The following is a 20624-nucleotide window of genomic DNA, read 5'->3' as shown; positions in this document are numbered from 1 at the left end:
TGTAGATCATTAAACCGTTACGCTGCCTCAGAAGTGTGTCCGAAATCAGTTTGGTGAGGTTCCTTCGTGCCCAACGGCTGCCTGCAGAGTCTCTGCCTGATAGGGCAAGTCACGGCCTACATTTCCAGACGCAGCCAAAGGATAACAGCCAAAGGATAACAGCCAAAGGATAACAAGGCACAAGTGAAACCAGAAACATCAAGGCAACAGAATATCAAAACAAGTGTCTGAGAACACAAAACACAGGGGACATCGTGACAGCCGATTCCAGACGCTCAACAACAAACCAAAACTCCAGTTGGTGGCATGGAGGTGTAACAGGGCTAGGGGTCCTGGAGGTGGGAGTGGGTAAAGAAACTGGGGCAATGCAGGGTACCTAGGTGAAGCCAGCAACCACCACTGGATACCACCAATGTGGAGCAGAAGACCACCACAGCAGAGCAGATAGGACTGAAGAGAGTCCAAAAGTGTCCTCCATGCCGTAACAGCACATCATGTTCACCGATGGCCTCCTTAGCCATAACAGGGAGCACGGATAGTCCAAAACAACCTCCATGGCCATGACAAGAGAGGCAGAGGATTCAGAAACTACCTCTTTGGATGTAATAGGGAGGGTAAAGAGTTCAAAGACAGTCTTCTCGGTCGTATCCAGCAGACAGAGGTTTCAGGGATGGGTTACTTGGCCGTGACAGGACAGGTCAAGGGTTCAGAGATCGCCTCCTTGAAATAACATTAATTACAAGTGCGATTAAACAACAAAGTTGACGGCGCCGATAGTCTCGTGGGCAAGCACATGTAGTGCAGTTGTGCTTCAGGTGACCTGAGTTCGAGTCCCGGCTCGTGGACCTTTCCCGATCCCATCTCCCACCTCACTTCCTGTCTAACTACTGTCCAAAAATGCCCAAAATAAATCTTTTAAACAACAAAGTTTGTGTTTGTTCGTGTCATTGTTTTCTTAATTATGCTCAACATGCTGCCAGTCAGGGCACCTAATCAACTAATCAACACATGGACTAACAATGTTTACTTGAGTTGAATATTAATATATATTGCATGAAGAAAGCGTAGTCAAGTTGAATATATGCTAGTGTAGCTTGTGCAATACTTATATAGGTACGTGATTATGTGGATACCGTGTTCGCCAATTACGTTTACTTACTTTGCGGCATCCAATAGCCACATAGAGGCGGCTCGTGACTCGCTCGCACATATCATTACTAAAGGAAGAGTGGCGATCTTAGCTTGATTTTGACTTTTATTTCAGCTTGACAATGACATACAGTATGTAGCCATGATCTAACCAATGCAATACGGTCAACAGGAAGTTGGCTCCCGCTATTCGCCCCTTCCAGCACTAGCTCAAACAATAAAGGAAATAATAAAGAAAACAGAAGTGATCACCTGTGCCCCCGTGACAGTGAATAACCAATAAGACATTTCAAAGAATTATTGCTCCTACACTTGCGTTTCTGGAAGATATAATGCCCTTTGAAACATAGTATTCTAAACAGAAAGTGAAAATGAGGATGAAAATTATAATTTTTTATAAATATTTTAACGTTTTTGGCACAAAGTTTCTGGCAACTAAACAAACTATTACAAAGGCATTGTTATGAATAAAAAGGAAGGTTACCAAGCCAAGTCTTCATGACTCACTTCATGATTTTCAAGCAATGCATCATTATTTGGCCGTGGAGTGAAAACACAGAACATGTTATTGTCCGGGACAGATCGACCGCCTGCGAGACACGAACCCCAGTCTCCTTTGTTAAGTTGATTCATGGCTGCACTGACCTTAATTATTTCCACCTGTCCTTGTTCTCTCTCCTTTACACTCTCATCTTGTACTCAGTTATTTGGTAAATCGTTCCCTAAGTTGGTCCGTCTCCAGCCTGTTCCAGTCAGTCTAGCCTAGTCTTGTTTCAGTCAGGTTTGTATTGACCTTTTGTATTCTGTATTCTGTAGATTGACTCTCTAGTCCTGTCTAGTCTAGTTCTTGCCTAGTTCTGTTCCTGTTTTGTTCTTTTTTTGACAAGTCATTGTTCGATTTGCAAACATAATCATTTGCAGAAAATCAAAGCCTTTAAGACTAAGCAGAAGCCTCTGCACGCGGGTTGCTTTGGCAGAGGGCGAGACTAAAGTGAATGCTGTAATCCCATTGGCTATTGCTCACCTTTCACTGTTTATGCTTGATTTCAGAAATTACTTCAGGAAAATAAGACTGATATTGGCCAACATTATCAAATGACCCAGTCCTGCTTGCACATCACATGTTTCCAAATATTAATACAGTTAACTTAACATTGCAAAGGTATTGACCCTAATTTAGAAATCAAGACATTAATCGGAATCACAAAATGCTTGAAAACGACTGATCAATCAGTAATAGCAAATAGCCGACTCTGCACATTAAACAAATATTAACAAGTGTTGTTGAGAGAAACTGCTGTGTCCTCTGCCTACTCACCACAGACTGTTTTTCATCTGTATCTACACAACCTTGTCCTGTCTCCTGCCAGTGGCATCAGGCTCAAGGGCTGGGCTTAGCAGGGAAGAAATTTACATAGCAACTGCAATTCTCCCTTTCACATCCCACATTTAAATAAGAATATTATACGAGCGCTGCCAGAAGGTGATTATCAGTGACAAATTAGGGTATGCTCATAACATGAAGCGATCATATGACTTCAGAAGAACTGCTATGATATGTTATGGTGATTTTTGGACTTTGGCAGCCCCTGGTCCTTTCTCATGTACTGAGAAGGCCAAACATGAATGTTTTACTTTGAAGAAAAGTCATTTGAGTGTTGAATGTCGTAAGGGCAAGTAATGAAAAGTAGGATATTTAAAAGTAGCATGAAAAACATGGAATGCCTAAAGTTATTGCATTTCATTGTGTGCCAGAACAGCATTTCAAAATAACAATAATAGTTATGTGGTGTTGCACAGGTCACTTGTTATGCACACTGTAAAAAGGATATTTTCAAAGTTTGCAGTATAATCATTTTTTTTACTTTTCATTCAATGTTTTACTTGCAGTTTCTTTGTAATTGTTTATGAAATTTAATAGAAATTTCTGAGTGAAAAATTGTTTCTATCTCCTCTTTTATTGTATGATTCATTATCACCCATTAAAACGCCTGAAGCACGCCAATAGTCCAGGCCGGGTCTATTTGTGGGAGTGCGTTTCAAGGTAGATGGAGTCGAGCAAATTACTATGACAAGTAAACTGAAAGGCCACCGTACCCACTTTTACAACAGTCATCAGACAGTCAGGTGAGCCATTGGTTCAAACCCTATTACTGCAACAACAGAGTTCATCTAAAGAGGATTATCACTCATCAGAACATGTCTTCACTGTTAAGCATGCAGAAGGTCACCTTTACTCTACGCGTAATCCATCTGAATGAATATAACCAACTGCAATAGAGTAGAGAGCCCCTAATTGACCTTTGTGTCTCATGGGAAGACCTTTATGAGAGAGCCACAAATCATATATATTGAGTAAAAAACTGTCTAGAACAAAGAAATCTATAAGGCCAACAGCCAAACAAACAACAGATTTACACACAATTCACTGATAACTTAGTACTAACTAATACTAACAAAGAAGAGATAGTATTTCAAACTAAACTCATTATTGACATTTAATAATCTCAATCCATCACAGTCCAGTTCACAAAAAACATCCTTTGCCTTTCCTCTGGAGCAACAATGAGCTTCTGATGAAGGAATGAAAATCTTTATACAATACAATCAGTTGAGCCTGATCATGTGACTCTGATCATGTGACTTCCACAAAGCAGGAGCTCTTTCTCCATCCATGCGCCCAATGTTTTGTACACTTAAACACCCTGATGCTTTTCTGTGGCTCCCAAACATTGACCCACATTATGAAAAGTTATCAGGGTATTTGTCACAGTAGAAAGATAAAGAAACAGAGTTAAGCTAAAACACTAAAAACTATTGTAATGTTTTCAAATGCCAATATCTATGACAGGTGTATGAATGCTAAATGTTACTATAAATTTGAACTGTATCCATATCTGTTGTTAATGTTAATGTAGTTCAATATGTGTATTATTGTGTATATTTAATGTGAATGTTTATATATATTTTTGATTTGTTTTGCAGTTGTGAGCAATGCAAGAAATGCCCTCTGAAAAAGATTACTACATGAATATTGCAGATAAATGAAGAATGATGTTGTCGTCTGAAGCCCAGCTCTTAATAAAGCAGTTTAATCTAAAGGTGATGATACACAGGGCAACTTTTTGGGCAATGTTGGCGTCAACGGGCAGCCAGATGAGACACAGGGCCCACGACTGATCTAAATGATCCAGATAGAAATGTATTGCCCATTTTCAATGGGAATGTGCCCAAGCAACAATCGCTCGACAAGATTGCCCAGCAACATTGCTCAAAAAGTTGCCCTGTGTATCATCACCTAAGAGCAGCATGACGGTGTTGAATTACAGAGAGTGTTACTCACTCAGTGCGTAGAGGGACAGTGTGATCCCTGCCAAGCAAAACCCCTCGAAGAAGCGCAGGGTGCTGAACATCGGGACGTTCACAGAGAAGGCCACTGTCATGCCGAAAACTAACATGAAGAAGACGGACAGGATCAGGACCGGGTGCCTTCCAAACCTGAGGGTTAGAAAAGGCAAAATGAAGCATTTCATCAAAAAGCCATTTTGCTGAATGGTGTATACAGAGTGGTTCAACTGGTTTTGCTTCAGGAACCAGAATTTGTATTAGATCATATCATATGACATTAAGTGATTCAGCACGGTAGCTTTGTTTATTGTACAAAAGCAAGCAATCATTAGGGGCATGCCACTCAAAAATGATTTATTCACGCTGGTGTTGTGCTAATGTTGGATTCTGGATCGGCAAACATATTTAAATGCAGGACTGTGAAATTCATAATGTTGAAGTATTACAATATTGCCTTCTAGTCCACTTTGAGCAGTTTAGAGCTGGTCCATAGGATATTGTACATTTGGCTATGATATAAACAATCGCTTAGTGTGATTATACTGTGTGTTGGTCATTCCTGCAATTTGGTGACTTTTGAGCTTGGAAACTTTTTAAAAACTTTGTTTCATAATAGAAGGGACATGTAAAGTCAAAGAGATCAAGCGTAATCACCGTACGAACAACACAGTACGATTCATATAAACTTTTTATTCAAATAACTGGCATAAATAATCAATTCTGCAGTTCTTACTGTCTTTACAAACTCTAATTAATATGGAAGTGGGCAGTAATTCATTACGTTTACTTAAGTAATGTTTTGCTAAACAATACTTTATAAAAAACACACTTTAAGTGGGTCCTTCTTACTCTTGTACAATTGTTAAACTGTGAATATTTATCATTTCATTCATGTGCACAGGCACCAAAGATGTGTAGCCTCCTATAGTAATCATTAGCGTTCCTCTACTTCTTCTTCTTCTGCTATTTAAGTCTATGCAGCCCATGGAACCGTATGGTAAAAAGTAATGAAATTTGGCACACAGATAGAGGATAGTCTGAACATTAAACTCAGCAATTTTGGAGTCTTAAACTCAATCCCTCTACTGCCACTAACCGTCCAAATTTGCACTCATGTTTATGCTAATATCTTTTGAACCATAAGGGCTTCAGATTCCTTGGCTCAAGACGTCTTTTTCCGTCATGAAATTTAGAATTTTCTGTAAAACCAACTTTTCAGATCATTTTCAGACCATGCTGACAAAAAGTTATGGAATTCGAGGTGATTAGTCAAACGGTTCTCGAATAATGCGCGAACGAATTCAACGAAAAGCACGGCAAAATAAACGTGAGGCTATATCTCCACAACGCTTAAACGTAATCTGACCAAACTTGGTGTGTGTTATGACAACCATGATCTGAGGTTACCTACACAGTTTCGGTAGAGTGCCACCTAGTGATCAGGAGATATGCAAAATGGCTGTTTTTGCTTATAACTTCTAAAGGGTTTGCCCCAAAATCACAAAACTGGCCTCTTCAGATTTGCTGCAGCATGCCGAGTCATATGGTCCCCAATATTCCCATATTGGCCATTTTGTCATAAGATGCTTTATGTTTATGTTTGATAAACGCATTAACGTATCGTTACGAAACTCGGTATGTGGCATCGGCACTAAGGTACTCAAAGCGGTACTCAGGTACTCAAAGCGTTTTGAGACAGCGCCACCTTGTGGTAAAAAATTATAATGGAATTTCAAAAAATGCTAATATCTTTTGATTAGTTTTGTCTATTGTAATAAAACTTACAATAGTCTTAATAGATTCCTTGGGTCATGCAGAGAACATAAATACCAATTTTGCCATATTTGGCCAAACTTCCTGCCCGCAATTTATATATATTTTTTATCTACTTTTTCGAACTCCTCCTAGACCATTGGTCCAATTTTAACCAAAATGGTTAAAATGGATTTCGTGTCAATAGACAAAAACGCTATAATTGAACACATCAACAAAGTTGAGGCATGATGCCAAAATGACCCTGAGGCTTTATCTCTGCAATGCTTTGGCAAATTGATACCAAACTTTGCATGTGTCATTGTCACCTCACTCTGACCACACCACATCAATTTGGCCACAGCGCCACCTATTGGTCAAAAGTAATATACAAATAAATCATATTTCTAGTGATTCTATTTAAGATTTTTCAACCATTATAATGAAAATCGTCTAAAATGTTTTAGATTACTCATTGTTGCAGTAAGTCTGATGCTTGCACAACTTATCGTTCCTTCTTTGTGCTTGGCCCCCATAATTGTTGCTTGCAGCTATATTTACTTTTTTAATTGTGAACAGATTGTTTTTCCTCTCTATAAAAAAAAGCATTGCCTTATGCAGTTATTGATTTGTCTTCTTCAAATTAACATTGCTTGGGAAAAAATCATATACTATATTGCAAATATAGAAGTTGTAAGGAAAGTTAAGACACTGTTAGAATATTTGGTCCCATGTTGACGGCACTGACGATGGGACAATGTACCGTATGTCTACCAGCACAATGAAAATGACTGTGACCATGAAGTCACAAAAATGCAGCAAATACGCTTGCACACTTTTAAAATGAGACACATTTGGAAACAATCAATTATTTATCCTAAATGTAGGAGACTATAAAACCAGCTCTTTAACATGAGCTCAAGTAGTTCTCAGTACCAGTTTCAATACCACAGCTACTGTATATTAAAATAATAAAAAAAATATATAAAATTGTCAATAAAATATTGGAACTATTTAGCTATTTTATTTTCATATTTGAACATAAAAAAATATTATGTTAGATCTATTTTGACATATCAAATGTTTCCCCGTCCATTTTTATAGTTATTACTATGTCAATCATTGCGATTTGGGAATCATTTAAATATCTTTGTCGCTCCCATCACTTTGCAGTATGTACTTGACAACATTCAAATTACGAATGGTTTATAAACAGAAGGAGTGCAAAGAGAGAGCTCTCTTTATAAACACTGAGCAATCAGTTCAGCTGACTGTAAATCACTGTGCTTCGCGTCAGCACCTCACTTTTGGCTGCATATATCGCTCAGATGTAAATAAAACAGGCTGTGTGACACAACAGGGAAGGATTACTGTGAGAGGCCATTTGAGGCCATGGAGAAGTTTCCATTTTTATAAAATCAAATCAAATGACTACATCAAATATCTCTTTCCCATATGGCTGTAGGTTGTGCAGCTAGTAAACAACTCTGTACTACATTTTACAAAACACTATTAAACTATTAAACACACAAACCACTTAACATACCACAACAATTATGATGTTAACATGGTTTTTGGACATCTGAAGTAACTAGAAACTCACTACTTATATTAATTGGATCATCTTACTCAAGTAATTATTAACATTATAATTGTACTTCTACTTCTACTTGTACTTCTGGTTACTCTATCCACCTCTATCATGTTTGGGACACAGTGTTATAATGAAGAGAAGTTACTCTTTAATGCATCAATATCTGAAAGAAAATCCGTTTTGATTCAAGTAAGACATTTTTAGACATACTCACCAATCTGCCAAAACTCCCAACACCAAATATCCAAAGATGGAGCCCACCAACAGGGAAAACTTGGCAATGTGAACGATCCAGGCGGAGTCACACACTAGATTCCACTGTTGGGACAAAAAAAAAGAGTTATTATTCAAAACATTTCAACCTTTTCTGTCACCAAAGGAAGAAACATGATTATTAAAATGTGCCATTACTGTTAACAATTTGGTGGCTCTAATTCGTTTTTCTAAACCACCATTTTTTTTTAGGGATGCACCAATATGAACATTTTGGCCGATACCGATAACCATCATAACTCTTACCACCGATAACTCTTTATATTTGAACGCCGATAGCCGATATATTGCCTGATAAATCTAAATTTGAATTTTTATATAATTTTTGAGCCTGATTACAAAATCAAAAGTCTCAGCATTAAAAGCCATGTCCCAAACACACGATTATAATGTTCTCATTTTAATGATATGTAGCCGATATGACAGACTTGCGCTGCACATGTTGCACTTTACTCTATTTTCCTTTTTTGAAGTGATTCAAATCATATTTCAAGCAATTCAAACCCATCATGTTGAACAGTGTGTATCTGAAGTGTCTCAGCTGGAGGAAATAATACATTATTTATCGGCTTTAATATATTGGCCAAATTTTCTTATCGGGCCGATATCGATAACATTCAAAATGATCATATATCGGCCGATACCGATATGGTGGCAGATATATCGTGCATCCCTAATTTATTACATTTTTTGTTTTGTTTGTTTTTGTTTTTAATGTCTAATCACTTAATTCAGAATACTTTTTTTTTTTTTGCAAGAACAGGTGGAATACTTACAAAGACAATACAAACACAAACACACATAAGACAAACATTAAAAAAAGCCTATTCACAGGTGTGTTTGTCACCCAAAATAAACCCAAAATTCCCAGCAGGAAGTGTTTGATAATGGGGAGTTACCAAGATAAGGTGAGTATCTGGCACGTCATGTGATTTCAACATAGCGGCCACTATGTTTGCTAGCATGATGCTAAGGGTTGTCGGTGGTTGTTTACAGGCTCTAGTCTTTTTATTTGTTTGTTTGTTGTTTTTCTCTCACCTTTAAATTGCATAAAAGTAGTATTTCATGTCTGTTTCAACCCTGTAAAGCCTGACATATGAAATAACAGCCAGAAAAAAAAATAATAATAATAAAAAAAATTGCATATGTGTTTTATGTTTTGTATTATATTTGATACATTAAGCTTGTTGGCTCATATAGTATGATATAGTGAGAATATGAAGCTCAAACTCCAGGAGGAAAAAAAAAACTCAGGTTTATTCAGAGGCCCAAATTTGGTGCATATGCTGATATTTATAAGGCCAAAAAGTTGAAAGTCTGATGCTTGTAATGCAAATCAATGAGATCTTTATAATAGTATGACAGATACTGGCATAAAATGCATATAAGTATCAATATCTCCCAATAATGTCTTAGTTAGATGATTAAATGCTTAGTTTTATGATCAAAGCTCTGTAATTTTAAAACTTATAATGCAATGCAATACAGTGATGATTGAGAGATGAACAAATAAACCTTCCTCAAAAGCCTGATCATATTTGATACTCATGATTTTTCTAATAAATGATGTCTGTATAATCAATTAAAATGAAGCTGCTTCAGTCCAGTAAGTGTTCGTCTTGAAATATTACTAACAATCAAAGTTATTCTTGTTTCCATTTGAAAAATCATTCAAATCATATCAAAGACACGTGAACCACAATATTTTTTTCCCCTAATTATATAAATATTATATATTTTACTGGCTAAAACAGTCTGAACTATCAGTCAGACGACAGAATGGATTGTGTGTGACAGGTTTATCAGTGAAGGTTTGATCCTTTAGAGGTCTTACAAACAATAGGAAAAGCATTGGCACAATGACACGCAGACAAATCACATTAACACTCACAGAAATAACCTTTAACACCATTTCCCCTTTTTTTTCTGAAAACCACCGACTACCAAAAGCAAAAAAAAGACCAAACCCAGTCAAATCCGCACGGTTTGCACTTTGATATGTTGCACAAATGCTCTATAATGCTGAACAAACGTTTCCAGAGCAGGCGTACAGCGAGACAAAACTCATATCACATTTTCTAGAGGAACAAAACTCGCTCCGCTAGCTGAAGTGTGTTTAATCAGAGTGTGTTTTCAGCTCCACACACACACACACACACACACACACACACAAAGAGAAAGCACTCTCCTCTATTGTGTGAGGACTGAGCCACGCCCGGCACATGCTTCAGGATTAAACCGTGCTCACACACATTACTCACTGCCACCATCATACAGTGTCATTGTCTTCTGTTTGGTTTCTTTGTCATGGCTGAGTTCTAGTTCATAGTTTGTTTCCATGGTTTCTGATTAGCTACACTCTGAAGCGTTTCTATGGCAACTCGATCAACACCTGACTGACTCTTCAGAGGTCAGGTGGTACAAGGAGGAGCTGTCAGAAAATTCCCAGTTTACGCGTTGTAGTTTCGAGTTCTCTGAGGACGTGAACAGTCACGCATCTCTGTTTTCATCTAAACTACACGCAACCACGTCATGCAGAACAGGGCTTTGTTGAAACAGAATTCTTTTTTGGATTGCATTCAGACAGAAGTGTAATTTACTTTAATGGTAAATGGACTGCATTTATATAGCGCTTTCACAGACCTATGGCCACCAAAGCGCTTTACATATAGCCTCACATTCACCCATTCACTCACTCATTCATACACCGACGTGTATTAATAATACTGTGGATTAAAATGCTTGATTTAAAGTTTTAAAACTAAACTTTCACCATGGTAATTTTTTCTAACAAAACATTTTCATATATAACTATAAACTATTTTGTCTAAAAATTGCCATTGCATGAAAAATACCTAGTCATACTTTTGACGAAATCTGCTACTCAAATAAATGCCAACAAAATATTTAAACTTTTTTCAATTAGCAAAAAGATTCAATATTCAGTTCCCAAAAACTTGGTGACCCCGACCTTCCACCATTTAAAACATTTTTATATTTTTGATACAAGTCTCTTCTGCGCAACTAAGGCTGCATTTATTTGATCAAAAAGTGATAATAATATTTCATTAAAAGTGAAATATTATTAGAATGTAAATCAGATGTTTTGTATGTGAATATCTAGTAAAGTGTAATTTATTCCTGTGATTTATCTGAATGTTCAGCATCATTACTCCAGTCTTCAGTGTCACATGATCCTTCAGAAATCACTCTAATATGATGATTTGATGCTCAAGAAACATTTATGATTATTATCAGTGTTGAAAACAGTTGTGCTGCTGCTTCATATTTGTGTTGAAACAATGATAGCATTCAAACATTTGTGGTAAGAGAGAAAAGAGAGAGAAAAGAGAGAAATCAATACTTTTATTCATCAAGGACGCATTCAATTGTGACAGTGAAGACATTTATAATGTTACAAAAGATTTCTATTTAATAAAATGCTTTAATAAATGCTGTTCATTGAACTATTCACCAAAGAATCCTGAAAAAATGTTAAGCAGCAAAAACTGTTTTCAACGTTGATAAGTATGTATATGTGTGTGTGTGTGTGTGTGTGTGTGTGTGTGTGTGTGTGTGTGTGTGTGTGTGTGTGTGTGTGTGTGTGTATTATATGCTATATGTATATTACTTTCTCTCCTTTTTCTGTTTACATGGTAATTATCTTCTTTGTTTATCTCATATTTTAAACTAATAAAAGACAAAGTTACAAAAAATTTGGACATTACATAAAATTGTCACCCAAAAAGTAATGAATGATGATCCTTTCCTTCCATTTATTATATTTTTACACAAACTGTAGTGTGACTGAACTGATTGACAATAACAAGTTGTCCTTGTTTCAACAGGTACTGTAAGAAAATAAACCAATAGTTTTTTTTACCATATTAGTGGAAAGTCCTGATTATGGTTTTACAGTAGTAAATATGCATGTAACTGCAGTCATGATAATATTCTGACAGAAACTACACTGCAAAAATGTATCTCAACTCATACTTTTGTCTCTTTTTAGCATGGGCTTTTTTGAGTTTTACTTTCTTTTTTTTTATTCTGTCATTTCAATTGGATAAACAGTGAATTAAGGTTAGAGTTTAATATAAAACATATGTTTTACAGTATAGGTGCCATGGTAAAAAATAAAGGGAAGTAATAAGAGCTGTTTTACACTACAAAACAAAACAGGCTAACTCTTCAAACAGAGGTGTGTTTGAGAACAGGGATGAAGGATCATTACAGAGTCGGAGAATGAGATGATGTTATAGTAATAATGTAAGGCTAGTATACTCGGCAGCCAGCTCTCCTCTGTGTTTCTCACACACAGACACTGTAAATGAATCGGGGAAAGGGAAGATACGCAGAACACATCGAGCGCCAGTGAGGAAATGACAGAGATTGCCGCATAGTTTCTGCCTGGCAACAGACGGGTGTGAGAGCCACCTCACAGAAACACCGGCAGCCCTCGCTCCGATGCATTATGAGTTTATGATTCAGAGGAAAGAACCACATGAGAGACACATAATGAGAGACAGAGGAAGTGAGACGCACAGACAGTGAAATGAAAGGCAGCGACTCTCAGATGTAGTGTGAGAATGACTTAACATTTCAGACTGTAGGAATGGTCAACGCTCCAGGGGTTCTGGCTCTTTCTGTGCCACAATTATGTCCTGCAACTGGTATTTTGTACATGTAAACTTAATAAAGAAGTTAATAACCCGACGTTGCAGGGCTTTTGACCCACCGGTTTCCTCTGGTCTATACAGAAGGCCGACTGAGACTCGAGGAGCGGTGAAGGTCAGAGGATATCTGACTTTCATTTCCCGAACAGACACTGATAAGACATTTAAAACAATGCAGAACTATAGGCCTGTCACTGTCATAACATTTGCACTGTTGATCACTTATCACACTTATAATTGTGATTATATTTGACGTTTTTTTTAAGTATTTCTCTTTTTATTCAACTTTAATCTTGGTCAATATAATATAATATAATATAATAATACAATATAATTTAATATAATATAATATAATATAATCTACAAGACTTTATATGAAAGACCTTTAACTGTCTTTGTGTACTTTAACGTAGTGTTTATATTTACATATAAAATGTATTTATATATAAAATATAAACTCATGTGATGTTGTGAATTGTCTGTGAAACTGTAACAAGATGTTTGGCATTATGTGAATGTTATATAAACCAGGGTGTTTTCCAACTATTACACACATTACAGCTTGATAATAAACTTTTGCATTTGCCACGAACTGACCCTCCTCAGAAGCTGTGCACACTTCAGTTGTGTTTGTTTTTGTGTTCTTCTAGAACAGGTTTTCCTGCTTGAATGTTGATTATTTTCCTTATATTCTCCATTGTTGCGGCTCCTCTCTTCCCAGTCTGTCAGTAACGCTCTGTTTACTTCCTGTCTCTATGAAGCCCCTCCTTCTGAAAAGCACACTGTGCTCTGATTGGTCGGCTGGAGCAGTGTGTTGTGATTGGTCGAGTGTGTTTGGGAAATGTCCCGCCCCTTACCATAACCACCAGTTTAACACACTACTAACTAACTCAACCAGGCCCCGCCCCTTTATTCTGCATATTAATTATTATAATGAGGAATATTGTGACGTGTTCGTTCCCGGAAGAAACTCAAGACTACAATGGAGGCGTTTCAGGAGTTCAGGAACACTGACACTGAGAAGAACTGGAGCTTCTTCACTCTCAAACAGCAACATTACACACTAAAGCCAGATGAAGATGGAGAAAAGAAGAACAGATCCTCTTTAAAGTCCATAGGGCCAGTGGTGGAGACTGTGTGGCATCATTTGAAGCGTTTAACTAATGGCGATCATGACCCTGTTTCTACCTTAAAAACAGTTATGTCAATGTGTTTTTAAAACTACAGTTTAAAATGATGCTTTAGGTGTGGTTTATTCGGCTAAAGAGTAAAGACAACTTTAGTCTTTAGTAAATACACAACATCATATCGTTTGTGGTCAGATTGAAAGTTGTGATCACACACTGCATAACATTTCCATCTTCTAAAAATGACAGTGGTGAGAAAACAGCAATTAAAGTGCCATACTGTGCTCATTTCTGTCTGCTAGACCAGTGGTTCCCAACCTTTTATTGTCTGAGACCCCCTTTTTCCCAAGAAAATATTTTAGGGCCCCCCTTCACATTTAATGATATTTTCGCTCTTGTAAGCTTGCAGCAAGGATGACAAAATATGTAGTTGTCAAACAAACGGTATGTTTACTATAAACAGGTATGTTTATGCACAAATAATAGCCTATAATATTGAAAATACAATAACAAAAACATTAGTAGGCCCTTTGCAATTTAAAAATGTAAGCCTAGGACTAGGAGTAGCCTATAAATGTGCCCTATTTTAAATGCAATAACAAAAATATCAGTATTCACACTTGTGTGTAGGTAAAAAAAAGAATGAATATAGGCTATTACTAAATGACTTCTGTCTGGGGCCTCAATACTTGCATGTTATTTGTGAGGCTTTATCAATGTGAGGCTTTATTTTTTAGGCTTTTGGCGCTATAGCGAGCGATAATAAACATGCGTTTATTAACAGAATAATGCGTCTTTCGGAAGAACATTGTAGCCGGAACTACTTCTCTCTGTGTGTGCGTCTATGACGAGTCACGCAGGTACTGGGCTACTCCGCAGCGGCAGCGATCCGAACCAGGGTAAAATAGTCCCAATGTAATCACTTATTATAGGTGTACCATAGTGATTCAGGATAAGACAAAAACACGGTTTGGAAAATGGATTCATGATGAACTCGCTCATTATATAAACAATTATATTGAACAGAAAAAAGTTAAGGACTTTTATTTAATGCAAATTGCTCAAAACTTTTCAAAATATGACGCGACCCCCCACAGAGCTCGCTGAGGCCCCCTAGTGGGCCGCGACCCCCCTGTTGGGAACCGATGTGCTAGAGTACATTTACATGTTTAAAAATATGAAAAGCTATGAATCGAATTAATCTGATTCATTTCGAATTATACGTTTAAAATATAAGGAATGAAAATAATGTACATAGAAGGAATGAAGGAGATGATGTGAAGATGTGAAATGAGAACTTGGTCTTATTAGATAAAAATATATGCGGACAAAGATTTCCTTTTGGGACATTTGCATCAATATATTGCAATATGTTCCTGCAATACTCAGCATATCACAAAATGTTTAAAATAGCAATGACATTGTTATCGTGGCTTAAGTATCATGATAATATCGTACCGTGGCTCAAGTATCACGATAATATCGTACCGTGGCTCAAGTATCAAGATAATATCGTACCGTGGCTCAAGTATCACGATGATATCGTATCGTGGCTCAAGTATCACGATGATATCGTATCGTGGCTCAAGTATCACGATGATATCGTATCGTGGCTCAAGTATCACGATGATATCGTATCGTGGCTCAAGTATCACGATGATATCGTACCGTGGCTCAAGTATCACGATGATATCGTACCGTGGCTCAAGTATCACGATGATATCGTACCGTGGCTCAAGTATCACGATGATATCGTACCGTGGCTCAAGTATCACGATGATATCGTACCGTGGCTCAAGTATCACGATAATATCGTACCGTGGCTCAAGTATCAGATAATATCGTACCGTGGCTCAAGTATCACGATAATATCGTACCGTGGCTCAAGTATCAGATAATATCGTACCGTGGCTCAAGTATCACGATGATATCGTATCGTGGCTCAAGTATCACGATAATATCGTACCGTGGCTCAAGTATCAGATAATATCGTACCGTGGCTCAAGTATCACGATGATATCGTACCGTGGCTCAAGTATCACGATAATATCGTACCGTGGCTCAAGTATCACGATAATATCGTACCGTGGCTCAAGTATCACGATGATATCGTACCGTGGCTCAAGTATCACGATGATATCGTACCGTGGCTCAAGTATCACGATAATATCGTACCGTGGCTCAAGTATCAGATAATATCGTACCGTGGCTCAAGTATCACGATAATATCGTACCGTGGCTCAAGTATCAGATAATATCGTACCGTGGCTCAAGTATCACGATGATATCGTACCGTGGCTCAAGTATCACGATAATATCGTACCGTGGCTCAAGTATCAGATAATATCGTACCGTGGCTCAAGTATCACGATAATATCGTACCGTGGCTCAAGTATCACGATAATATCGTACCGTGGCTCAAGTATCACGATGATATCGTACCGTGGCTCAAGTATCACGATAATATCGTATCGTGGCTCAAGTATCACGATAATATCGTACCGTGGCTCAAGTATCACGATAATATCGTATTGTGTGGCCTCTGATGATTCCCAACCCTAAAGTTCATACAATGTTTTTTGCTCTTGCAGCAAACAAAAACAAACAAACAAAAACCCAGCATCTCCAACTGTTAAAGATTTGTGTTAAGACTGTGTTAAGAGTGATTTGAAGGAAGGTGGGCATTATGCAAAAGTGCAAACATATCCACATTGCTATGATCAGATGCTTTATTAACTGCTGTTTTCTCATCGCTGTCATATTTGTTGTGTTTATTTTGTTAATGACAGGAAAGAGTGCATATTCATCTAGACGTCGCTAAACGCTAACAGCAAATCGCTGCAAAGGTACTTCAAACTTCTTTTTACCCCTAAATAAAGAATTAAACAGAACTTCGCCACGAGAATATCGGGGCCTTAAAGCTGCTCTAAGCGATGTTGGGTGACGTCACTTCTTGTTGACGTTCGAAGTATTGTCAAACCTTCCTCCTCATCCGTCCCCTCCCCCTCCCTTCCGTGCTTCCTGAAACAGTCATGAACCATTTAGAAAAACCAAACTGGATTTACACACTTGTCCAGCAAAAACAGAGCCACCTGAATGTCGGACTGGAAGCCCTTCTGCCGGCGGAGTTCTCGCCACCTTTTCAATGCTTTTCCGATGTAAATTCGGGAATTCACGCGTTCCTTCTTCTTTTCCCTAATCTTTGTTATTTGTTCATCGGAACATCTTCTCTTTGGTCGTGTGTCGGCCATATCAAAATTCTCAAGAATATAAATTTTTAACGTTAGTTGTTGTCGTTGTCTAGGACATCTCTCCTCTAGCTAACTCCCCTCTTCATGCTTCTCTCTCCTCCACCCACACACACACACACACACACACACACAGGAGGAGAGGTTACACAGGAAGGGAACATACAATTTCTTCATAAAACATTTTTTTTTTAAACGTGAGAATTATAATTATTATTTTTTAGTTATAAGACTAAAGGTGGGGACACACCAAACCAACGCCAAAGAACTAGCGCTGATGAAAGCCGACTAGAGCCAACGGTGTTAAACACACCGAAACGCTCAGAAACGTCCGGATGTTGCCCAATCGTCAGCTTGGTGTGTCCCGGCCTTAAGATAAGGGGATCATTCAGGGCCTTGGCTTGTTGCACTGCATGTGGGATTGGGAATGTGCTCTCTTGTTTTCCATAGTTCTGTCTTCAAGAGAGAAAGACAGAGAAAGAGTAATGAGAGAGAGATAGAGAGAGAGAGAGAGAGAGAGAGAGAGAGAGAGAGAGAGAGAGAGAGAGAGAGAGAGAGAGAGAGAGAGAGAGAGAGAGAGAGAGAAAGGAAGAGAGAGAGAGAAAGGGGGAATTGTCTTTGCTGGTGTTAGAGGCAAAAAGGGCTTATTGTTTTTAGCCTGTGAAGATGTGTTACTGTCATAGTGCAATGAGAACAATGACAAACCATACATTGTATTTAGAGGGATTAATAACTGTAAACATGCAAATAAATCATAGTCAACTAGAGTAGATTCTATTCACAGATTTGTCAGAAATACAGTCAGTAGAAAAACACTCAAATAAAAAAAAAGAATCAAAGAAATCATCAATAAAAGCAATTATCAAAATAGTTATCATTCCTATATGAGGATAACATGATAATTCTTTGAGGGAGCATCGCTGTCTCTCCATGTACTACTAAAAGTACAGCATCAGCAAAATATGTCTCCAGCAAACACACAAACACATGAGGTACAACACTAAAATACATATTTGTAAGTAAGTGGAGAGGAAGATTACAGACCATTTCCACATTCCAGAACTGTCAATTCTCTCTTTAGACTACACTATCGCATAATAAAAATCTAATCCAACGTTTTGATAGGTTTGATAAAGTGGTATTTTAAGACGCATTTTGTTTTCCATACACTGTCAGCTTCTTTCTTTACGGTCAGTTTGAGTCCAGCTCACAAGTCTGAATGGAAATCTGTGAATATGCATGTTGCGTTTCAGACTAAAAGATCAAGTCACACCAACGGATAAAGGATCAGTGAGTTGATCTGAACAGCTGGGTAAATAAAGTGTGTGTGTGTGTGTGTGTGTGGGTGGACAGGACAGGACAGGACGGGACGCATGTGTGTGAACGGGTCTCTGCAGAAACTGGAGCTCAGGTTTCCATGTCCATCACTAGCTCAAAAACAACAGGACAGCTGGCTTATCAGAGGCTCAGATGGCAATTAATGTGCTTTAAAAACCTTCATTTGATCATCTTTCATCTGCACATTTATAGTATTCTTTTAATGCCTGTTGTGTGTAACAACTACAGTAAGTTTAGCTTTCTCTACTACTACTATCAATAGCCACCTATTTTTATGTTGATTTTGGGGTGAAAAAAAAAAACTCTGTATGGAAACACCAAGAGGCGCATTAATAAAATAAAAAAAGTGCATAAAAGAGTATAATTGAGGCAGATATTTTTGTATCTGATAAGAAGACTTGCACATAAACTATGATGGAATTAGATGTGATTGGATAACTGGACTAACCAGTGGACCAATGGCATCACAGCATCATTTCAGCATTTACCAAGATCTTGAATAACTTATTGGTGTAGCACAATCTGGGATTGCCTTATTCGTGAAAGAAACATGCATTTGTGCCTTATATTTGGACCAAAAGTTGGCATGTTATGAGCGCAACTATAGCTATGTTTCCATCCACCTATTTTTATGCGCATTTTGGGATATTGCATAAAAACGCTGGATGGTTATGCAAAAATACAAAAAATGCTCATAAAAAACATGTGCTCACTTGAGACGGATACATTTTTTTATCTGATAATATATGAGCATAAACTACGATGGAGACGTGTTTATCGAATAAATCCCTCGATGTGCAACAAAAACCCTTATGTGACTTTGCCTCATCAGAGGCTGTGATTGGATAACTGGACTAACCAGCGGACCAATGGCGTCGCAGTATCTCTAATGTTGGTTTGGTGTTTCTGAAACGGCGGAGTTGAAGTGTGTGATCAGAATGATTTGGTTTAATTCCCTCCAGAAGCGTCTCACACACGAGTGTGTTCCCGAACACCAGCATCCGAACACAAGAGATCATGACAGTCTGTGTTTCCTCTGATGCTCTGAGACACACTCGTTTATGATGGAGGAGGAAACAGCCAGATTACAGAAACTTACAGTTTATTACTGATATTTTACACCAGTTTCCCAGGAAGTCACGGTTTTGTTCTCTTGAACACATGGGATGGAAACGATGCTTTATTCGCAAATGTTTTACACCATATACTAACTTTGCACATAAATAAAAAATTCACAACTTTGAATGGAAATATTAACACTATTCAGAATGAACACTTTGAAATTTGCACTTCATAAGTTGTGCTGATCTGATGTCGGCGACTCACACACACTTTCAATGAAGAGGGAAATCCCAGACTCTAAATAAATAATCAATTAAACTGCAAGTACAGGCGGACTGCAGATATAAACACGGTGACTCGATGGGTAATGATTAAGCTATCAAGACATATTTGCTTATATGACATCATCAGTACAATAAGCCTGCGTCATAATAGTTCAGACCATCAACACAATTTCAACCCAGCATTATTCACATTTTCCTCAGAAACTGTTCAAATCTAGTTTGCTATACGGTTTTAAATGAGTAATTTTGATATTTCAGCAATTTCCAAAGTAAAGATTTAAGCTTAATTTACTATTTGCTATATACACTCAACCCAACATTTACTCAGACGCCTTCAACATTTCTCACATTATCACAGTTTATTCGCTATAGTTTAGACAATGGTAATGAAATATGAGCAGAACTCAGAGTTATGAACTGATATTTGACTGGTTTTGTCCGTCCTTCTGTTAGACTGTCTCACACATGAATTATGTTGAATATCTGTCAGCTGTTAAATTTAACTACACAATTAGATAATACCAGTTTAGCTCAACCAATCACCAAGCAATGCTTCATTGTGTTCAGTCTGTGTGTAAAAAGAGCATTAGCAATTAAAGAAAAATCACTTCAGCAAAACATGATCAGCTCAAAGTGTCTGAATTATTTCTGGTCCCAAATTTGAATACGTTTTACTGGTAGTCACTTCATGAAGAATTATTGGGTATAATATGTCACAGTTTACTTTATTTTGCTCTCCTCACTTACATAAATGAACTATAGTGTCCTGCACA

General features: G+C 37.6%; 1 protein-coding gene across 2 annotated transcripts in view; it reads right to left on the bottom strand.

Annotated features, from left to right (window-relative positions):
* The window catches only part of LOC309501924 (solute carrier family 22 member 23), a 55639-nt gene that overhangs the window by 25809 nt on the left and 9206 nt on the right, over positions 1–20624 (bottom strand). For both annotated transcript variants that reach the window (XM_082174215.1, XM_082174214.1), the window contains 2 exons: positions 8058–8161; positions 4493–4647 (listed from right to left, as the gene is read on the bottom strand). In XM_082174215.1, the coding sequence (XP_082030341.1) occupies positions 4493–4647; positions 8058–8161 (259 nt within the window). The remainder of the gene's footprint in view (positions 1–4492; positions 4648–8057; positions 8162–20624) is intronic.

The sequence above is a fragment of the Leuciscus leuciscus genome (assembly GCF_965113295.1).
Source record: "Leuciscus leuciscus genome assembly, chromosome: 6".
NCBI lineage: Eukaryota > Metazoa > Chordata > Actinopteri > Cypriniformes > Leuciscidae > Leuciscus > Leuciscus leuciscus.
Note: the sequence above shows the minus strand (reverse complement) of the source record. Positions and strands in the feature narration are given on the sequence as shown.